The 20,798-nt window shown below is 42.1% G+C and overlaps 1 protein-coding gene across 1 annotated transcript; it reads right to left on the minus strand.

Annotated features, from left to right (window-relative positions):
* Positions 1 to 4,182: 4,182 nt before the first annotated feature.
* Positions 4,183 to 20,317, minus strand: tfcp2l1 (transcription factor CP2-like 1). The gene is given in 16 exon segments (XM_042070143.1): positions 4,183 to 4,815; positions 5,264 to 5,315; positions 9,171 to 9,313; positions 9,566 to 9,648; positions 10,372 to 10,462; positions 10,766 to 10,805; positions 10,807 to 10,860; positions 10,990 to 11,041; positions 12,651 to 12,748; positions 14,098 to 14,208; positions 15,352 to 15,504; positions 15,945 to 16,051; positions 16,876 to 16,981; positions 18,327 to 18,400; positions 19,586 to 19,737; positions 20,098 to 20,317. Coding segments are annotated over 16 exon segments (1,410 nt in total). The 5' UTR covers positions 20,154 to 20,317; the 3' UTR covers positions 4,183 to 4,777.
* Between the last annotated feature and the right edge of the window lie 481 nt (positions 20,318 to 20,798).

The raw sequence follows: 20,798 nt of genomic DNA on the forward strand, positions 1-20,798 counted from the left end.
GAAAACTGTAAGTGTTCCCTTAATTTTTTTTGAGCAGTGTATTTTAAACTTCCCAGACTATTAAGATAATAACACTGATTGTTTTAAAAATATGCGTAGCAGGGTAGGCTATTAGGAAAAACGGATATTTCCCCTCCGTTTTTAAAAATAATTCCGTTGAACACCGATGGTGCAAACATGTTATAAACAGCTGGGGAAGGGTGTCGCAAATCCATCGAGCAAACAGGTGGCCAATCAGAGATTTCAAACGAACGAGGGAACATGTCACAATGCAACACGCTGTTTTCCCTTGATGAAAGTGAAACCATGAGTTGTTATATGTTGATATATCAACATATCAACTTTGGCAAACGTTTTCAGAAATAATCGTTTTCAATGATAAAACCTCATTATATATATATATATATATATATATATATATATGTGCATTTCCCATATAGGGTCTTAGAAGCCATCTGTCTCCTTCTAGCCACAGTGTGCAAACAAAATCAATCTAAGCGTGCGTGCTCAGATGACGTGATAGACGAGGCACTGTTGCTCACCTGTCCATTATTGTAAAGCCCAATTTTGATTGGTCCAAATAGCTCTGGGCCCAGTTCCCCGAAAGCATCTTAAGCCAAAGAGCGTCGTAAAGTCCCTCTTACGAACGTCTTAAGATTTACCGACTGTTTCCCGAAACCATCGTAGCTTAAGAGCATCGTGAAAACACTCGTAGATCTTCAAGTGCTCCAGAGTTCTCGTTACCGGCTAAGAGCGTCTTAACAGTAGGCTACTTCTCACTGAGGTCACCAACAGGACATACAGAGGAATTACAACTTCGAATACATAATCCAATTTACGTTCCCATTCTTTATTGTGTTTAGGCCTACCTGTGATGAATCAGATTTTAGCGTGCAAAATAGCATAGCCTACATTTAATGTTCATTATAATGTGATAAAAAGCGGACAAAAATGCAATCAAGTTATGAAACGAGACGTTGCCAGAATAGTGCCATTATTGTAGGCCTATTCTTTGCTAAGTGAGGGATACATTGCATTAGGCATTTGAGGTAAAAGCAGAGAAAGGAACATGTGGTTTAGTCTGTAGGCCACTGCATCAAAAGCCTACACATTTCCTCACTTTCTTACTCGACTTCTTTCTTATCTTCAAACGTGTTCTTAAGTGACACCGCGAAAGATTATTGCATTGTGCAACAATCTAATGTTAAATAATTACAATTATTTATGTTTGTGTGTGGTATATAACCTAGACTAGGCTACTTGGGATGCTTACATGCAGATGTCAAAGTGTATGTGTTTGTTTTCATTCATTATTATGATAAAGTGACTTTCAGAATTGGATCCTGTATCTAAAAATCATGCCTGATCTGATTGGCCACATTGGTAGAATAGGTCGTTATGTAATTTACAGTGGATGCAGTTGGCAAATTGGCACTGTATGATATTCCTATCCGACTTAGTATAGAACTTTTCATCCAAATGATTCAGAATCTGCAGACTGTGATGAAATGTAGCACGGCGTACCACTGTTAAAGTTTTGGGTAACACTTTACTCGACAGTATCGACATAAGAGTGACATGACACTGTCATGAACACATGAAACCTAACCCTAACCATAACTCTAAACCTAATCCTAACCCTAACTTGTTATGACAAAAACCGAATGTCACTTAATAACAGAAGCGTTATGTCATAAACGTTTATGACTTGTTTATGACACGTTCATGACAGTGTCATGTCACTCTTATGTCGATACTGTCAAGTAATATGTAACCAAGTTTTGTACTCATACCTGACATCTCAGCCTCTCTGCTTGGCCCACAATTCCTAGCGTGAACAATGCCTTTAATAAGTGCCATATTTAAAGTGAGACCTATTACACCTGCTGGAGATCTTAAGACTTGCGTCTCACCTCCTCCCCTGCTGTTCTTATGAAGGACTGTCCTCCTGAAGGCCCAATCATATTTGAAACATTTTAAATAGAACTCATAGCAGTTCAACATTCACTTGTCATTTAAGTAAAGCGCAAGATACATGCACACACACACACACACATCAATGCAACACAGCTTCATCACAGGATTACGTAATGTAATGGTTTAAAGATTTTCATAATTTATCTTAATATTAATCATCCATGTGGGAGATTAGTGGTATGTGTGTGTGTATGTATGTATGTGTGTGTGTGTGTGTGTACAGTACACTATACTATACAGATGTGAATGCAATACAACACACACGTCCTGCTTGATGGATTCTAAGTGTACATCCTGAAATGTGTTATAAGCAAACCCTATTAACAGAGGCATTCATTAATCATATCTGTAAACATGTCATCAAAACCTTATGATCATCTTATGGTGCCATTTTTCAATTCAATGCAGTTCAGAGTGTTAGAGCATCCCTGTGGTCATTCAATAGTGTTAGATGTACACTTGCCACAGAACACGGGAGCAAAAACAGTGCAAAATTGTTTATTTTGAGAGAATGGGAAAACTTCACGATCAGCACACCGTTTCTCACTCCACTCAAAACATTTCCAATAGAACTCATGACAGAACATTTAAATGCAAGTAATTTTGTTTTACCGTAAAGCACAAAATACGCTTTTAAATCCACATGCTCAATGCAACAGTATGCAGCTTCATCATGTGATTGTGCAATTTAAAGATTTTCATAATGTCCCTAAATATGAATCAATCTTCAATGCAGGAGATTAGTATAAGCACAGTGTACATGGGCATACGATCAAAAACATTCAAATAGACCAAATGCACATGCTCTCTTGCACACAACCACATACATAGGCTAGACGCACACATAACATCCACACATGGCCATACACATGATTTGTTCATTTGCTTTAGTAGTAATAAATGTGGTATTTTCTTTTGGTATTTCAATTGTAAGCCATGGGGTAACATAAGTACACTTTAATATGCTTTCATCTTTATGTAGCTGCATAACTACTGTTGTTACTGAATGAATACAATTCACAAATGGAAATCCAAAGGAAAAACATTGAAGCTCATACCCATACACTTTAAAAGAGTAATCAAAACATGTATCTTCTTCTCATTCACCAAGTTGAATATAAAATATTTATTTGATATAAAATGTTTTATTTCTGACAGGCCAGGTAAAATCTGATCAAAACTGATCGGGTCCTTTCTTAGCCATCTCCTATAAGAGTTCCACACTTCTTACACAGGCTATAAAACATGTTGTTATATAATGATGTAGACCAAGCTCTCAGATCTCAGGAATACAATGTTACTTGAAAACACAGATAGAGCCTGTTATGGCATTAAGGCTTGATTAAGGCTTGATGTTTCCCCATTCACAAAGCAGCTGTAGGCTGCATAAGAAAACACCATACAGATCATATTTATCATAGAAGCTACAGAGGTACCACCGACTAGAGCAAAAAGTAAAGTAAGACCTCTTAATATTGCCTGGTATTGGACTGGTCCAAATCATTAAAGGTATATCAAAATGTTAGAGCATTGGCAGAGCATTCATCTACACATGATTATTATCAAGCCCTGCAGCTAGTTCTGCCATTCAATGGTTAAGATGCTGAGCAGAACAGATCTATTTACCATACAGCCTGAAACAAAAGTTACATTAAGACAGTAGGACAATAGGGTGACTCAGAAAGTGTTTGCATTGTGTATGTACTGTAGAAATGTATATGTACAATGTGTATATATATATATATATATATATATTAGTGTATTGTGTATCTATATAATACTGTGTATATACACTACCTTTTGTGTAAAGTTTGGGGTCACTTGTTTTCCTTGTCTTTGTTTTCATCATTAATGTTGTAAATGACTGTTGTAGAAAGAAATGGCTGATCTTTAAAGCAATATACATTGCCCACAATCAGCAACCATTCATTCAATGTTCCAAAGACACATTCTGTTTACTAATCTGATATCACTTTAAAAGGCTAACTGAGAAAACATTGGAGAATCCTTTTGCATTTATGTAAGAACATAATGTAATCTGAAAACTGCTGTCCTGATTAAAAAAACAATGCAACTGATCTCAGCTGATATTCTGTCTATAATGGAGTGGAATGAAAATTTCTAAGTGACCCCAAACTTTTGACCGGTAGTGTGTCTATATATATACACACAGTATATGTATATAAACACAAACACGCATAAACATACATAATTTTAATTTATTTGTGTATACAAAATATCATGTATTATTACTATATTATTATATTTACAATTTACCTCAGCAATTGAAAAAGCTGACTTGCAACAGCTGTGCTGTGAAGTTGTCATGCACTGGTGTTACTGCAGCCACATTAGCAACCATTAGAAGGCACTAGTGCAGTCACGTTTTGACCCACCCTTGCAATTGTATGTTTTTGTGCATTTTCCAAACATTTTTCTCAAGCTAAAAGCTATATGATGTGTTACATAAAAAGTTAAGAAAGCAATACATACTCATTTCATTTAAGACTGACCATTTTCTTGCGCAACACCACGCAACACATTACATGTGCTTATTTTAATAAGCAAATAAGCAAATTACATATTCCATCAAGAGAAACAAATCAATCAATAAGTTAATATAAAAAAAGGAAATTGAAAAACAACTTTCTTTCATATAACTTTACAAAAAAAAAACAACCCTTCTGTAAACTAACAATTGTATAAATATATCTGAGTGCATTGGCACCTTTCCAGATCATTAGACACTTTTGGCAGATAATAACCTGACATCCCTCCTCTACAGTAGCTGCCGATCTGGTCACTTCAGAACAACATGGTAGCCATCATTACCTTCATCTGTCATCGTGAAGGAACAAATAAGGGTCAATAAGGACAAACCGACCAATCAGAGATGTGTGAGAGTGTGCTGTGGAGATGGCTTGCTGATCAGAGAGAGAGAGAGAGAGAGAGAGAGAGAGATGGTGGTGATAGATATATTATGTGTGTATGTTTGTGGGTGGGGGTATGTCTGTGTGTGTGTGTGTGTGTGTGTGTGTGTGTGTGTGTGTGTGTGTGTGTGCGTGGGTGCATGGGGGAGGGGGAGAGAGAGAGAGGAGAGATAGATATATATGTGTGTATGGTGTATGTTTGAGGGTGGGGGTATGTCTGTGTGTGTGTGCGTGGGAGAGAGAGAGAGAGAGAGACAGAGAGAGAGAGAGAGAATAAAAGCTGTGGATGTGCAGCTGGGATTGTGATTCCAGCTGAAGTAGAAAGAGAAAGATGTCGGGGGTCTTTCTGAAGTTACCTTTAAAGGTGCTGATGACGAAGCTGGCCTCCTGAGAGAAATTTTGCACCATCTGGGTGGAAGACAATAAATACTGTGAGCGCACTGGCCAGAAGGGCTATTCCAACACACACAAGACTGTTTCAGTTGCACCTCAGAATAAGAGGATGAAAATAGGGTGTGAAATTTAGCCAGATGATTAGTTATTAAACACATGGTAGACTGGGTGCACCATGCTGGGGTTCATTTCCCAAAAGCTGCTAACCTGTTAGCAACTTAGTTGGTTGGCAATGGAAAATTGCATCGCAACCAACAAAGTTGCTAAGTTTTGGGAAACGCACCATGCTGGGTAAGCTACTCCTTGTGTTTTTTACCTCACCCTCAGAGAGGTACAGTAACAAGAACTCACCAGAAGGTGGAGCCATTTACTAGAAAAAAGCTGGTCATTATTCCTACTGTGTGTCTGTGTGTGTGTGTGTGTGTGTGTGTGTGTGTGTGTGTGTGTGTGTGTGTGTGTGTGTGTGTGTGTGTGTGTGTGCGCGTGCGAGCATGTATGTTGGTTGGTGTAAACATGCTTGTCTGTACGTCCCTCAAATGTGGCTGTGCTTGTAGTTTTGGAGTTTGAAGTCTTAAAAGATTATCAGGACATAGCGTTCAGACTGATGTTAGCGTTGGACCATGTCACACCCAGATCCAGGCACTGATTTTCAGCAGTGGGCTCCTGCGACTCTCACCTTACCAGTGACCAGCTGACTGGCCGAGGGGCCTTGTTTGCATTATGTTAAAGCAAATGCAAGTGCTGAACTAAACAGGCCCTGATGTCATTCCTGATCCTGCCCCATCTGTCTCTCTTTCTTTACATTTATTAGTTTAGAAAATGCTTACATCCGAAATGACTTACATATGTCATTTATATTGTCCCACGGAGCAACTCGGGGTAAGGCAGGGATCACACTGGCCAGCGGCAGCGGTAAGCGTAACGCAACGCTCAGACCGTAATAAGTTCTATCTCCTTCCTAAGTAACACAAACGGTTTGCATAAACTCACAATTGCAAACGCTCATATTGCACCTTGAAAGTTGAACCAAGTTCAACGCTCAGCTTGTTCAGCGCTAGCGTTACGTAGGAAATAGGAAATGCTGCTGTTGGCCAGTGTGATCCCTGCTTTAAGTGCTTTGCTTAAGGGCACAACGGTGGAAGCCAGGAATTGAACCCACAACTTTACAAGCCACTGCTTGTGACTGACTGTTGTCTGGGGCTCACTATGGGCCTCACCCCTACAACTTTACATGCTAAATTTGACTTTTCATTTGACATAGATGTAAATGTCTCAAATACCCAAAAAGCACAAGTTAGCAAATGTGTTTTTACCTCACCTACAGAGATACAGTAACACAAACTCATCAGAAGGTGGCACCATTTACCAGAAAAAAGGCTGGTCATTACCACTACTTACTGTATGTGAGTGTGTGTGTGTGTGTGTGCCTACGTGTATGTTTGCATGTGTGTGCCTGGAAAGTGTGCGTGCGTGTGCCTGAGGGCAAGGGCATGTGCGTGTGTGTGTGTGGGTATGTGCGTGCGTGCGTGCATATTGGCTGATGTAAACATGCCTGTCTGTACATCCCTTGAATGTGAATGTGCCTGGATATAATCAACTGAATTTACTGACTTAAGTACACATACATCCTAAAAGATTACCAGGACATACTGTAGCATTCAGACTGTTGCCAGCTGTGGACCATGTCACACCCAGATCCAGGCCCAGATAAGAGCCAGATCTGCAGCCCGGGATGTTCAGCAGTGGGCTCCTGTGACTCTTGTTACGACCCCCTTCAGGCCTGGCATGGCCAGTGCATGGCCAATGCCGGCCTAGCTGGTCTAATTGGCTAATCACGCACACCTGGTGAAGAGGTGTGGGTATTTAAGGGGTTGTTCTCTCTCTTGATTTGGGGCACTTTTCTGTTAGGCACATTCTGTTGCAGGCACCTTTGGGTTATCTCTCTCCCACTGGCACTTTCTCTTACTATCTTTGAACATCATACTGACTTTGGCATACACGCACCCACATGATACACACTTCTACTTTCCCCTAGACATTTTTTGGTAATGATTATTTATTGCTTTTGGTTACTCTTAAATAAATACTTTATTGGTTAAAGTTATCTGTGTTGTCCCGACTCCCTCTTTATGTTGCGGCTTAGAGCCGGGTCCTAACACTCTCACCTTACCAGTGACCAGCACGTGGGTGGCCGAGGCGCCTTGTTTGGGCATGTTAAAGCAAACGCAAAAGGCCACTCAGAAAGTGACTGACTCTAGACTAAGCAGGCCCTGCTGTCATCCCTGATCCAGCCCAGGATCATCCCTCTCTCTCTCTTCCCTCTTTTTCTTTTCTCTCTTTTCTCTCTCTCTGAGCAGCGGGCTCCTGTAATTCTCACCTCATCGGTGACCAGTATGTGGAAGTCCCAGGGGCCTGGGCCCTGGCTGTAACTCGAAAATCAAACGTAAGTTTACGTGTACGCATGGCCAGAGACTTTCTAATGAGGAGACACAGCACTCAAAAAATCCTCCATAGAAATGCATGGGGCTAGTTTGTAACGCCATTGTCTACACATATCCCACCCCTTCCTCAGCAAAACGTCGACATGTGAATACATTGAGCCAATCATATGGTGTGTTGTGAAGACATCGTGCCAATCATGTCTTGTGAACTCGCCGCTGGAGCAAGATTGGTGTCGTGAAGCCTTGCGCACGCGCGTTTCTGTTGAATAGGATGCCCGATGAGTGCCCAAAAAGCGTTGCTATATGGCCGCCGAGTGGAGGGACTTGCCTAAAAGGACTTTGGCATGGCTTACGAACTCATAAATCATAGCGATCCGGGTGTAACTGAAACTTGTCGAAAGTCACGCAAGATGCACGGAACTTAAACTTTAACTCGAAAGAGAAACAATGTAAATGTTGTGATAGCTAGGGAATCACCGACGTTTGAATTTGGCTATCACTGTCTCTTCAGCTGGTCTGAACGCAACGAGAAAACCTAACTTAATTATTATCAAGCTGACGGACACAATGATACATTCTACAAAGATCATTTGGGACGCGAAAACAGTAAAAGTAAACACGCAAGACACGACAATAAGTGGCAGGAAACGAATGCTTGCTAAAATAACAGAGGTGAAGATAAGGCAAGACAAGGGCTGGCATGAATGCAAGCGACAGTCATAGGCTATCCTAGGTTGTTCACTTACGACAGTGTTACGTGTGGTCTGAGGCGTAATCATTTTGTCGTAATTTTTGTCTTAAGTTACGTTACACGTAGACTTGCAAATCATTTGAGTTACACGCGCATCTTTTTGCGATAGACTTACGATATGCATAAGGTCTACGAGCAGCTAACGTGTGCTTCGAGTTACAGGGGCCTGGTTTTGAACATGTTAAAAACAAAGTGCTATAAAGGCCACTCAGAAAGAGACTCTCTCTGGATTAAACAGGTCTGGATCTGATTCCATATCCAGGCCAGGATCACCCCTCTCTCTCTCTCTCTCTGTAAGGGTGGGGAGGAGGGGCAGGTTGTTTTTTAAAATATGAAGTTAGTATGAGTATTTAAATATCCATTACCGTAATTTCCCAACTATTAGCCGCGGTTTATACACTGATTTAGCTAAATTTCTTCAGCTATGAGGTTAATACACAGGGGCAGTTAATATGCTATTAATATGGTTTTGTTTTTTTAACTTGCATAAAACACTGTCCTGCAGCTTATACACAATGCAACTAATACACAGGAAATTACTGTACCGTTTTAATAAAGGTGTGTTAAGCCTCTCTCTCTCTCTCTCTCTCTCTCTCCATCCCTCTCTTTCTCTCTCCCTTTTTATCTTCCCTCTCTCCATCTCTCTCTCGCTGAGTGGCTGGTTCATGTGGCTCTCACCTCATCAGTGACCAGCACGTGGATGCCCGAGGGGCCTTGTTTGTAGGCGTGGCGCAGCTGCCTAAAGGGCACGCTAAACAGGGCAGCGATCTTCTCCATCAGCTCCACCACTGTCAGTTCCTCCAGGAAGAGAGCGTGGTACACTACAGCCACACAGACCATACACACACACACACACACACACACACACACACACACACGTGAGATTCAGCTCCTCCAGTAAAAGAGCGTGGTACACTACATCCATGCAGACCACACAAACCCATGAGATTTATCAAACAAACAGAACGATAGTTCTAATGCCAGATATGCCAAAAGTCCTTTTTAATCTTTGTAGAGTTACATTGACACTATCATAGTTCATTTCTTGTTGATTTGGATTTTTGCATTTGTACCTTCCCCTCCTCCTGGTTTGGGCGTCTGCTGATTGTGTCCCTGTTGCTGAGACACGTAGATTGTGAGACGCGGCTGGACACACCTGACGGGAGAGCAAACGGGCATTAACACACAGAACGCACGCACTGAAGAACTGTCACGCACACGCACGCACACACAAACACATACACACACACACACACGCACCCATAAACACACAGAACGCACGCACTGAAGAACTGTCTTGCACACATGCACACACACACACACACAAACACACACACACACACGCACCCATAAACACACAGAATGCACGCACTGAAGACATTCAACATAGAGGGAAAGAGATTTAGGAGGCATTTAACAATAACACGTGGAGTAATTTTTTCTACTTCAAAAACAAATGTAAAATTGTAGAAATATCAACAGATTGCACAGAAACAAAAAGAAAAAGGTTTTGATAATGTCAAAATGCCTATGCTATGTGTCGCTCCATACTTATGTCCCAGCTAGCGTGAGCTGACTCTCTTGTAACATCACTTTGTGCCATACAGTATGTGTATGTGCCGTGTTACATGCAGTGCAGTGAAGAGAACTGTCATGTTCAAGTGCAACTCATAGTCTACAGAACTCTCCATATGATTGGATCCTTAAAGGAACAGTCAGGGATTTCACACAGAAACTGTGGCATTTCCAAGCAGCAGTATTCCGTGGCTATTCACCAATGTAAGTAAATATCTGTAATGGCATGCTGATGTGTGTGAGGTTCAGATTTTTCACGAAGGTTAGGTCAAGTATGTGGTCATTGGTTTGGGCAGATACTCACCTTCCTTTTATAGCGTTGAACAGTCGAATCCCATCAGCTGGACCACAGATCTGAATAAAATCATCTCTACTCAACTTCAGCAAATCTGCACCTGCAAATGTCACATGGAAGCAATGGATCAAATGTGCTGCACAAAAAAACATCACAAATTTAAATTAGCTGTGCTCTTGACCCTGCAGTTCTAAAGAACATCTGGACTTTTAGAACCTTGAATTGTTGCGGGACAGAACCTTTTGTTAGAATGTTGAAACCCTGATGAAGGGTAGGTCCTATTCATTCTTTTACTAAAGCATGGTAAAAAAACAGCACTGTTTTAATTTACTTCTCTGAAAACACTGAACGCTTTTCTTTGCTCTCTCTCTCTCTGTCTTGTCCTTGTAGTCCGAGCGTGTACCTGAGAAGCTGGAGAAGAGGCGGCAGAAAGGGGCGAAGCGGGTGGCGCTGCAGCCACTGCTGGGTGTCCTGGGGGGAGGACGCGGGCAGCAGGCTCTGCACGGACAAACACAGACAGGACAACAGACGTCACTTTTCTGGCTCAAATCAGCTAAACGCCTGGAAAGACAAGAGAGCACTGGGGTCGACGTGTCATGTGCCACCGCCAGCGCCAGCTGTACTTACGTCAGAGCAACCGGGCAGGAACACCTCCCCCTGTTGGCCTGGAGAGCAGTTTCTATGGGGGCAACGGCAACAGAGGAGTGGTGAAAAAGCCGGGTCACTTGGCATTAGAGAATGGTGCTTCAGTGGTGCCAAGCGACATGCATTTGTTGTGGTTACATTTGGAATGTTTTATTGTTGGAAAATTAACAAAACACAACGCAATTTCACAACATTCTATACAACATTCTGCATGGGCCAGCTGTCTGCTATCTAACAGCATTGCTGCTTGAAATGCTTGGCCTATTGCACTCCGTATGAAGTTTTAAGTGACTGATATAACAGATAATTCCAGGAATGATTTCTGCTTTTCTTCAACACTATGAGGGTTGAAATATTCATATTAAAAGTATTTCAGTATTTAAGCCCTGTCAGTAAATGAAGACTTGAGGACTTGAGCTTGATTCAAATTGGGTCATTCCATGTGAAAACAGCCAATATCGGGGTATCATGTACATGGTACCTCTCAGATTTTGCTGAAAAGCGGTGAAAATATGCCTTATGTTACCAAACAAGGGAATCTGAAGTTTCAGGTCAATTTCTCAAACAGTTTGCGTGGCGTCCATTTGAATTTCGAGTGCCACGGCCCTAATTGACACATTGGAATTTCACATTTCATCCTTTGCCATTTTTGGAAGCCCATAACGTCTGTTCTAATAGTGGCAGAAGGCTGGAAACTGGTGTGGTAGTTCATTGTAGCCTGTACAATGAAGGCATTGCCTGCTTTATCATCACTAAATTCTCCCTGATCTACATTCCAGACTTCTGGAAACAATGTCCAAAATAGTGCATTATGAAGAATAAAATTCATATTATGGAGCTTCATAGTCAAACATTTTATTTCATTAAAAGAAAGAACAAATATGTATCTTTATCTGGTATAAATCTCATTAGGATCATCAAGTGCCCACATGGTCATTTTGGGGTCCAAATATGGGGTTCCAAAAGAGTCACCTCTGCCGGAGAGGGTTTTTGGACCCCCGTGAAACCCCCACCAGTGGTACCATACCCTTCAAATTAATTTTGGCAAGAGCAAGGTTCCCACATATAACAAATAATCCTGTTTAGAATAAATATGATCATTAATTGTGGTGCTAGGGCCACCCAAAAAGTGAAAAATCACACATGCCATCAACATTTTTTAGAACTTGACCCACCTCTCACCCAAACAGTAAGGAATGTTGATTCTGCCTCCAGAATTGTGTAGCACAGACTACAATGAACTACCACACCAGTTTTCAGCCCTCTACCACTATTAGAACAGACGTTATGGGCTTCCAAAAATGGCAAAAGATGAAATGTGAAACTCCAATGTGTCAATTAGGGCCGTGGCACCCGTAATTCAACGCCACAGGCAAACCTTTTGAGATATTGACCTGAAACTGCAGATTCCTTTGTTTGGTAACATAAGGCATATATTCACCGCTTTTCCGCAAAATCTGAGAGGTGTCATGTACATGGGTGGTTGAGTTGGCGTGGAATGACCCAATTAGGACTGGGAACACAAATAGCATCATCAGTACTTGAGTCATTTATTCCCTTGCTCATGCTGACCCAAGCATGGCCAGCCACCAGAGTGACCTAACTACAGGAGTGCAGACTCAGCCGCTGGCCTTGACACTCACCCTTCTGGGAAGCTGAAGGAGGTCGGGGAGCTGTGATAGACAGGAGAGGGAGTGCTGCTGGTGCTATTCACACTCGGAGTATCTGGCCAGGGGCAACACTGAGGAGAGCAGAGGAGAGGAGAGAGAGAAAGAGAGATAAGGAGGACAGGAGAGGAGAGTGAGAGAGAGGAGATAGAGAGAGGGGAGAGGAAAAAGAGAGAGATGCCAGGGAGAAATGTAGAGGAGAGAGAAAGAGAGGGGGGCAAGGGAGAGAGCGAGAGAAAGGAGAGAGGAGATGAGCGAGAGAGAGGGGCAGATAGAGAGATATTGGGGGGGGGGGGGGGGTATGAGGAAAGAGTGAAAGAGCAATGGAAATGGAGTGAGAGAGAGAAAGACAGAAAGAACCAGAAGAGAGAAAGAGGGAGGGAGACAGATTGGTTATTGCTCCACATTTCTGGTGGTCCGAGGCTTCCGTAATCCCATATTGTCCACTGAAGGTTTCCTTGGCTCCACAGCCAGCCCTACAATAAAACACTGGGAGCCCACGCCAGCCTGAGACACAGTCCAGTCCATCAGGGTTACTCTTTCACCAGGACACACACACACACACACGCATACACACATATGCGCACACACACGCACAAACACACACACGCAAACACATAGAAGCAAACACACAAACACAGTGGCCCCTGTGCAAAGACACACATGAGTGCAGATGGCCGGTCGGCCGCCCTTAGTGGAACTGGGCCCAAGCGGTCTGCCAGAGGCTCTCCCGACTGACGCAGGTGTTCCAGGGCACTGCAGGGGGGGGGGGGGGGTTGGCAAGAGGGTGATGGTGGTGAGTGGGGCGTGTGGACGACAGCCACCGCCAGTCCCAACCACTTCAAATCATTAACGCGTGGCTGCTCAGTGGGTCAGTTAAACACAGACCGTGCTCAGGCGGCCAGAGTCGAATAATACAACCCATTAACAGCATGTGACGCGCTGGATGACACAGGGCGCTGTCTGGGTTTTCTACTTCAGTGTGTCCTGGCCGAGTGGATGTGCCATCTCAGTGAGCAGCCTGCTTTCGTTTCATTCGGAGACAATCCACTCCCCTCCTCTCCTCTCCTAACCATCCCTACAGCGGAACTCTGCTGTTAAGTGTTCTGGACACTGCCCAAAGACTTCTGGGACATTCTACAATACAGATTCCATTACAATTACAACAGCTGCTGTGTTCTACGCTACATTCAGTAACCATCTCAAAACAACTATCATAGTTCTACTAGACCCCACTGGGTTCATAGTTTCTCAACTTTTCCCAATTGCACCAAATACTCAGTGATCAATCTAGATCAATCAGCTTTGCTATAATGTGCTGTGTTGCTATTTAGAACCACATTTAGTTCTACCATTTTGTTCACAGCACTGAACAAAACTATTCCTGACCTCAATGAAAGTGACACCGCCCTCTATTACTTACATCTGTAAGCAAGGTAGTTTCAAACGAGGGCTGATATTTCTCTTTGTCCTGGAGGGTCTTCTTCTCAATTTTCTCCCGGTCTGTCTTCAGCTTGCGATCTGCTCCTTTAGGCTTCAAAGAAAAACAGACATCATTAGGACAGACTCACAGGTCATACTGCATACAGGGCATACAGGCACACAAAGCTTACACTCTAATTCAACTCAAGGCATTTATAATGCAAAGGCGCACAAAAGCCCTTTAGATTCCCAGGCACAAACTAGTGGGGCTGACTGAATGGTGGTAACATTTCAGTGAGGTTATGGTTACGGTTTTGTCCAAAGCGACATACAAATACAAAACAATATAATACTTAAAACATCTAAGTATATTTTTGGGGCTTTTTGCCTTTATTTGGACAGGACAGTGGAGAGTGACAGGAAGCAAGTGGGAGAGAGAGAAGGGGTGGGATCGGGAAATGACCGCAGGTCGGATTCGAACCTGGGTCCCCGTGGGCACTCGGCACAGCGCCCCACATAATACTTAAATTTAACAGGGAACAAATTAAAATCTTGGTCAGACTATAATAAGGAGAATAGCAATAATAAACAACAATGTCAATTCAATCAATAGCCTAATGAAATAAACAATGAAAATGAGGGAAAAAAGCAATAATAAACAATAATTCATTGTCAATCAATAATATAATACAAAAACATGGTAAGACTACATTAAAGGTAAACTATGCCGTATTGGCAATTTCCTTACTGTTTTTTTTTGGTTTTTGCTTATTTTTCGCTTGCTCTGTCATGACGAATGTCTGAGAAACTCCATCGCTACCTTTTTCTAACTGGTTCCAATGACTCTAAAGCTGGTAAATGAAGGTAAATTAAGCTAAAAAAACTTGCATATTAAGCTAAAAAACCTGCATAGTGTGCCTTTAAGGAGAATATCAATAATAAACAACAATGTCAAATTAATCAACAGCCTAATGGAAATAAAACAATACTATACAAACCATAACGCATAAGAAGCGCTTAATATACTAAGTGCATGTTGAACAGATATGCCTTTAGAACCCTCTTAAATGACCCAAAACTATCACAGGAATGGAGAGCACTGGGCAACTCATTCCACCAACATGGCACCACTGAGGAAAAGAGTCTTGAATTTGACCTAGTGCTTATGACTGGTCGACACAACAGACGCTCATCAGAAGACCGCAGTGGACGAGTGTCCCTCTGCACTGACGGGCTTGTCGGCAAAGACGCTCACCTTGAAGACCTTGACCTGACAGCTGGAGGAGTGCACATGCTCAGTGTACTCCCCGTGTTCGCTGGAGCTGAATGTGTCGATCTGGATGCGGAAGGGGACCCCTTTCTCCCCGCCATGCTTCCTGGCTGTGAACTCAGTACTGATGCAGTTGACCTGTGCAGATGGCCAACACAATATTAAACTCTTTAACACACAGCAAGCCAGAACACTGGCTTCTCTTCCAAAACTAATACACATCATTTATTTCAGGGACTCCACACTGCAGATAGCATCCCAAAGAGTAATATATCAAGCGTGCAAAGCAAAGAGAAACGTCATCTGGCCTCTTTTTTAGTGATATTGTTGGCAACATCATGCAGCTTAGGCTTTTCTTTCATGCTCATTTAGCAAGAGAACTACATAGTGCATAGCCTGGACAGTTAGTCGGAATGACAGGTGTGTATATCTGTATATGACCATATGCCAAGTTCTTGCTCATCAAAAATATTTCCATTTGTTACTAAGTATTGCATTGCAATGTTTTCTGGTGCTGTTGTATATAACTGTTGATAAAACAAATCACAGCAAAAGCTAATGAAGAGAACACAGCATACCTGAATGAACACAGAGGCATTCTTGAGAGGATCCCAGAGGAACTCAATGGTGTTGAGCTGCAGAGGGTGTGCACGAGGCTCAATGATGCCCACAGAGAGAGGGATGTCTACACAAGAACATCAAAATCAGAATCATTTTAATTTGTCATTGTAAAAACATTGTAAAACATTGTCACAACGAACTTTAAGTGCTACTCCTTCTGGTTCCTAGAAGTTTACATTTATACTCACACGCCATACCCTTTCACAAAACCATACCCACACATAATGGGACAGGTGCTACACCGACAGACAACGTACCACAACAAATCCTTTAAGAGACCGGCAGCATTTCAGCAGTCCGTGGCAAGGTTATTCAGGAGTCATTTGGCACGTGAATGTGTTACGTCTTATAAGTGCATGATGCAGATTGATTAAACAGTGTGGTTCTCACATCCATATGACCCCCAATTCAGAGTAGATTAGGAGGAAAACAATTATTTGCAACACAAAATGTTTTCTTCCTTCATTTTCAGAATCTTTAATTTCAATTCAATCAAACATTTAAATATCACATTCTCAACCCTATGGCTGGAGTATCTCTTTCAAAATGAATAAATATTACTGATGATTTCCTTCAGGGACTCCACGCTGTATCTCATGTCCTGGAGGATGGATTAAGTGTGCAAAGCAAAGAGAAACAGACTGACTGGACACATTATTTATAGCAGCATTATTAGTTATGATCTAAAACTAGCAGGTTAAGCATCTAAAACACACGTCTTGCAAACCTTTCAAACACCATCAACATCTCAGCTGACAACACATAATGTTCTTGCTTAATTATTCACAACACAAAAAGTAATCTTCAGAATCTTTAAATGCAATTCACTCATCACATTCTACAATTTCAATTAGTTAGTTAGTCTCAGCTCTAAGGCTCGTAGCTTACCAATGTCAAGGATTCTGTCTCCCGGCCGGTTCCACCTCCACCCTTCCAGGTGTTGGTGTTCCGTGTACTGCAAACGCCGATCGTGGAACACCACGCGCACCACACTCTGGAAGCCAGCGGGCATAGGGACAGAGCATTAGCCAATGGCGACAGTGGACAGACATGGGGCACCCCGCAGTTTGCTGTCTGTGGCCGAGACCACACAAGCAAACTCCGGCATGCCACACTCCAGTGGGGTCCTCTGTAGGACAGAGGCCTCAGCACAAACACTTACACGCACAGCAGCAAATATCACAACTCTTACACAGCCTTTTTAAATGCTTTATCTAAAGATACACTTATAATATAACTTTTTAGGACATGGTAATTACATAGTCTTATGTATATTGGCTATATATATATTTATATAATGTCATGTGATGAAATTTAACTTGCAAAAGGCGATCTAATTGCCATAAAACCCATTCCACTTGGCTGCCCTGACAGCAGGACTTCAGGGCAGTCTTGGCCTGTTTGAGGAGATGGCACCCAGTCGATTCTTGTGTCGTTAGGCTGTCTGACTGAACATCAGGGGACCATTCTAGCCTTACAGCCTGACGGCAAAGAATTCTTGAGGGCAAATAAACTGAGCCGCAGACTCATTCAAATGACTCATTATTTCCAAAGCAGCATTGAGATGGCTTTAGTATTTCTGAGCACCTGTTTGCAGAGACTTTCACTAAATAAATAATGAGTCCTTTGACTGAACCGCACCCTCACGAGCGAGATGCCAAAAGATTTAACGTCTAACAACATAGAATGACAAGTACAAAACTGGACCTGTTTGCATGACAAAATAAATAAATAAATAAATAAATAAATAAATAAATAAAAAAACAACTCTGTCTCATCTTTTCTCAGTATGCAGGGATTATTCATAAAAGAATGGCATCTTGAGTCATTTCTTACTCCTGTTGAAATATCAAATTGTTTAATGTTTCCTAACATAAAGTGACCTACATTTTCTTCTTTTTTTCTTTTGTTAAACAAAGTCAAAACCTAGCGTGTATTTGCTGCTACCCCCATATTCGTAAAGCTGAAAAAGGCAGCTGGAGTTAAAGAAGCGAAGATGACATAAGTTTATGAATAAGACCCAGCAGTACGTCCGCAAGCTGAACTGTTGGCAAGTTGAAAGGGTGCACAAGGAGAGCATATGAGGTGGACAGTGGGGAGGTGTGTGCGATATCAGTGGGTGTAAGCTGAACGTGTTGGTGGGTGTTCAAGATGAAGAAACGTGGGGTGATAGTACCAAAGTCGTCAAGGACAGCACCCCCCCCACCCCCCCAGGAAGTGCAAAGAGGGTTGAACAGTCACCTGTGTGTTGACAAACTAGGAAATGCATACACAAACAAACAAACAAAATAAGGTCACATCAAGGTCAAAGAGACATACACACAATACCTTTAACCTACCTTTACACATTTGCTGCTTAAATCTGTATACTCCACTAGTTTTCTGTTAAGCATACGGATTTCGTAGGACTGACCTACAGTGCATTAAAACAAACCTCATTAAAATTGAAAAATGTGACATCAATCAGTCAGAAATAGATGGGCATGTGTAGATTCAAGAGACGATTTTACCTAACCCATTTAAGAAGCCCTTACCCTGAAGGGCCTGCAAATACCAAATACAAATCAATGATTTTTTTCCTTTTAATAAAATTTGTCAGTAGTTGTTCAAATATGTGTGATTTGCATGTCATACATTCAAATGTACATAAATAATATGTATGTATATGCTTATTAAAATTGAGGCTCTTATAAAAATAAGTCAGTGCCCATGTAAGAGTGCCCCTGTAGAAGAAGAAACTGAAGTTATTGTGGCATGAATAATGAAGCTTTTCCAATCACATTCTCTCCCCCAATCTGTGTGGTAGTACAGTAAGCTGAACAATGCTGAACACTGGCTGGGGGCCATTCATGCAAGTCTGCTGTGGACTCAAGTCAGAACTTTGTATAAAATGTCTAATAAGAAGAAGTAGTCCAGAGATCTTAATCCTGTCCTTAAAAAAGCACAGTTCTTTGTCCAGTGCTGTTATGTTAAGAGTGAAGGGTTCTGCACTGGACTACAAGTCAAGATGAACAAGAAGGAACAAGGGAGGAGGGGAAGTTATATTCAGTGTATGCTAAAGATCAGATCGGCACCTAGGATAGCCTACTTATCTGTGTGAGTGTGTTTTTCTAAGGGGGCTCTAAAATGTGATACGAATTGGAAGGGTTTTATAAGTAGAAAAGCTGAATAAGGAATGTGTGCATTGCATAAGACCTGCCACTGACAGATGAGTTGTGACCAAATGCTGAATGTGAAAGGGAAGGCAATCAAGACATCATCAAGCGCTTTTGTTCACTGAGGGGATTACATGTTTTTACAGCTTGCAGATCAACAGACAAGTCACTTGACCCCAGTGTCAAGAAGTCCTAACAATTATGCCACTGGGGTGAAGTGTCTCAATCGAGTTTGGGACAACAGGTAGGCTGATTTTTCTTTCTTTTTTTTTGCTACGCCTGTATAGTCCTGTGTTATCTTTTGCAAGCTGGGAATAGGCTACAATTCACCAAGAAGGCCCAAGCTGTAATTATTCAAACACTTTTAATTTACAAGCCTAGACTACCTGTAGATATAGGCCAATAAGACTGAAAACATGTAACAAGTAGGCTATGATATTTACCTTGGTTGAGATAGGTGAGAGTTTCTTCTTGGTGCTTTACCGCTGGAGAAGTTGCCGCACAGAGAACATACTGAAAAGGTGACATGTTAGTGGCATCATTCTCCGTTGCCTGCCGCACTTCTTCGTTTTTCAGGAAAGGCGCAAGAGCATCTCTGAGGAGTGATGACAGGTTAGGTTATGACTGTTAACTCTCACGACTTGGTAGGCCTGTTTGACCTTTTTAAACCCCGAGTCTTGTTCATGGCAATAGTTAGGCTATTCATAATATGCGTAGTCAAGAAAAACGTGTCAAATAAACCATACAAGGGAAATAATTCAAATGGCACGGCTCATTTAGATAATTTAGGTAGGGTAAAACAAAGGATAATAGTTCAAATTGACTCACACATATGAGCAAGCAGCCCAAATACATTTGATATAAACCAGGTTATTTACTTGTTACCTGGCTTACGCTACGGATGAGGCTAAACTATTTGGTCCACTAAATTTGTCCATTTTGGCACTGAACTTACCTAATATAATTCGCTTGAGAGTGGTAAGTCTCGGGCTGAGAATGCCAAAATAGCATTTTCTCCAATTCGGCGCTGGTATCCAGGGCGGGAGAATAAAGGGAGGTGTTTGCGCCTCGAAACGGCTCCAGGTGAAGATACGGTGTGACAGTGGGTGTTCAGTCTCGTGCGCTTTTTATGTGTGGTATGACGCGCCACCCCATTAGCATACCTTAGCTGACCTTTGAGTCAGCCCACCTGGATTAACAATACCCGTATTTCCAGGCAGCCTATGGACCAAACGTGACATTTGAATACTCTGTATTCAAATCTGAACGTTGCGCTCCTGAACGCGGAGCGAAAGTCTTGATTAGTGTGCAGGTGTTTTGAGAGGGCATCATTATTCGATTTTAAACTAGGAAGAAGTTTCAATTTCGAAACACAGTTGCTCCAAACTACATTGCCTTAACTAGCCTTCACGAGTAGCAGAAACTACTGATGTTTCTTGGTCATTAATGAACAATTTCGAGAGCGTGCGGGAGAGGCGGGGGCTCAGGCCGAGAGCGTCCGTGCAACCACCGCTCATGCCACAGCGCAGGGAAACCTTGACACATGTTATGTGTCAGGGCGAACTCAAGTTTCCGCTAGTTAATATTAACCCTCAGAGCTTAGCATAACTAATCTTCCTGATACGTCGACGATGAGTCTGTGTGTAAAGACGAAAT

This window comes from Alosa sapidissima, chromosome 2, assembly GCF_018492685.1.
Source record: "Alosa sapidissima isolate fAloSap1 chromosome 2, fAloSap1.pri, whole genome shotgun sequence".
NCBI classification, from domain to species: domain Eukaryota; kingdom Metazoa; phylum Chordata; class Actinopteri; order Clupeiformes; family Clupeidae; genus Alosa; species Alosa sapidissima.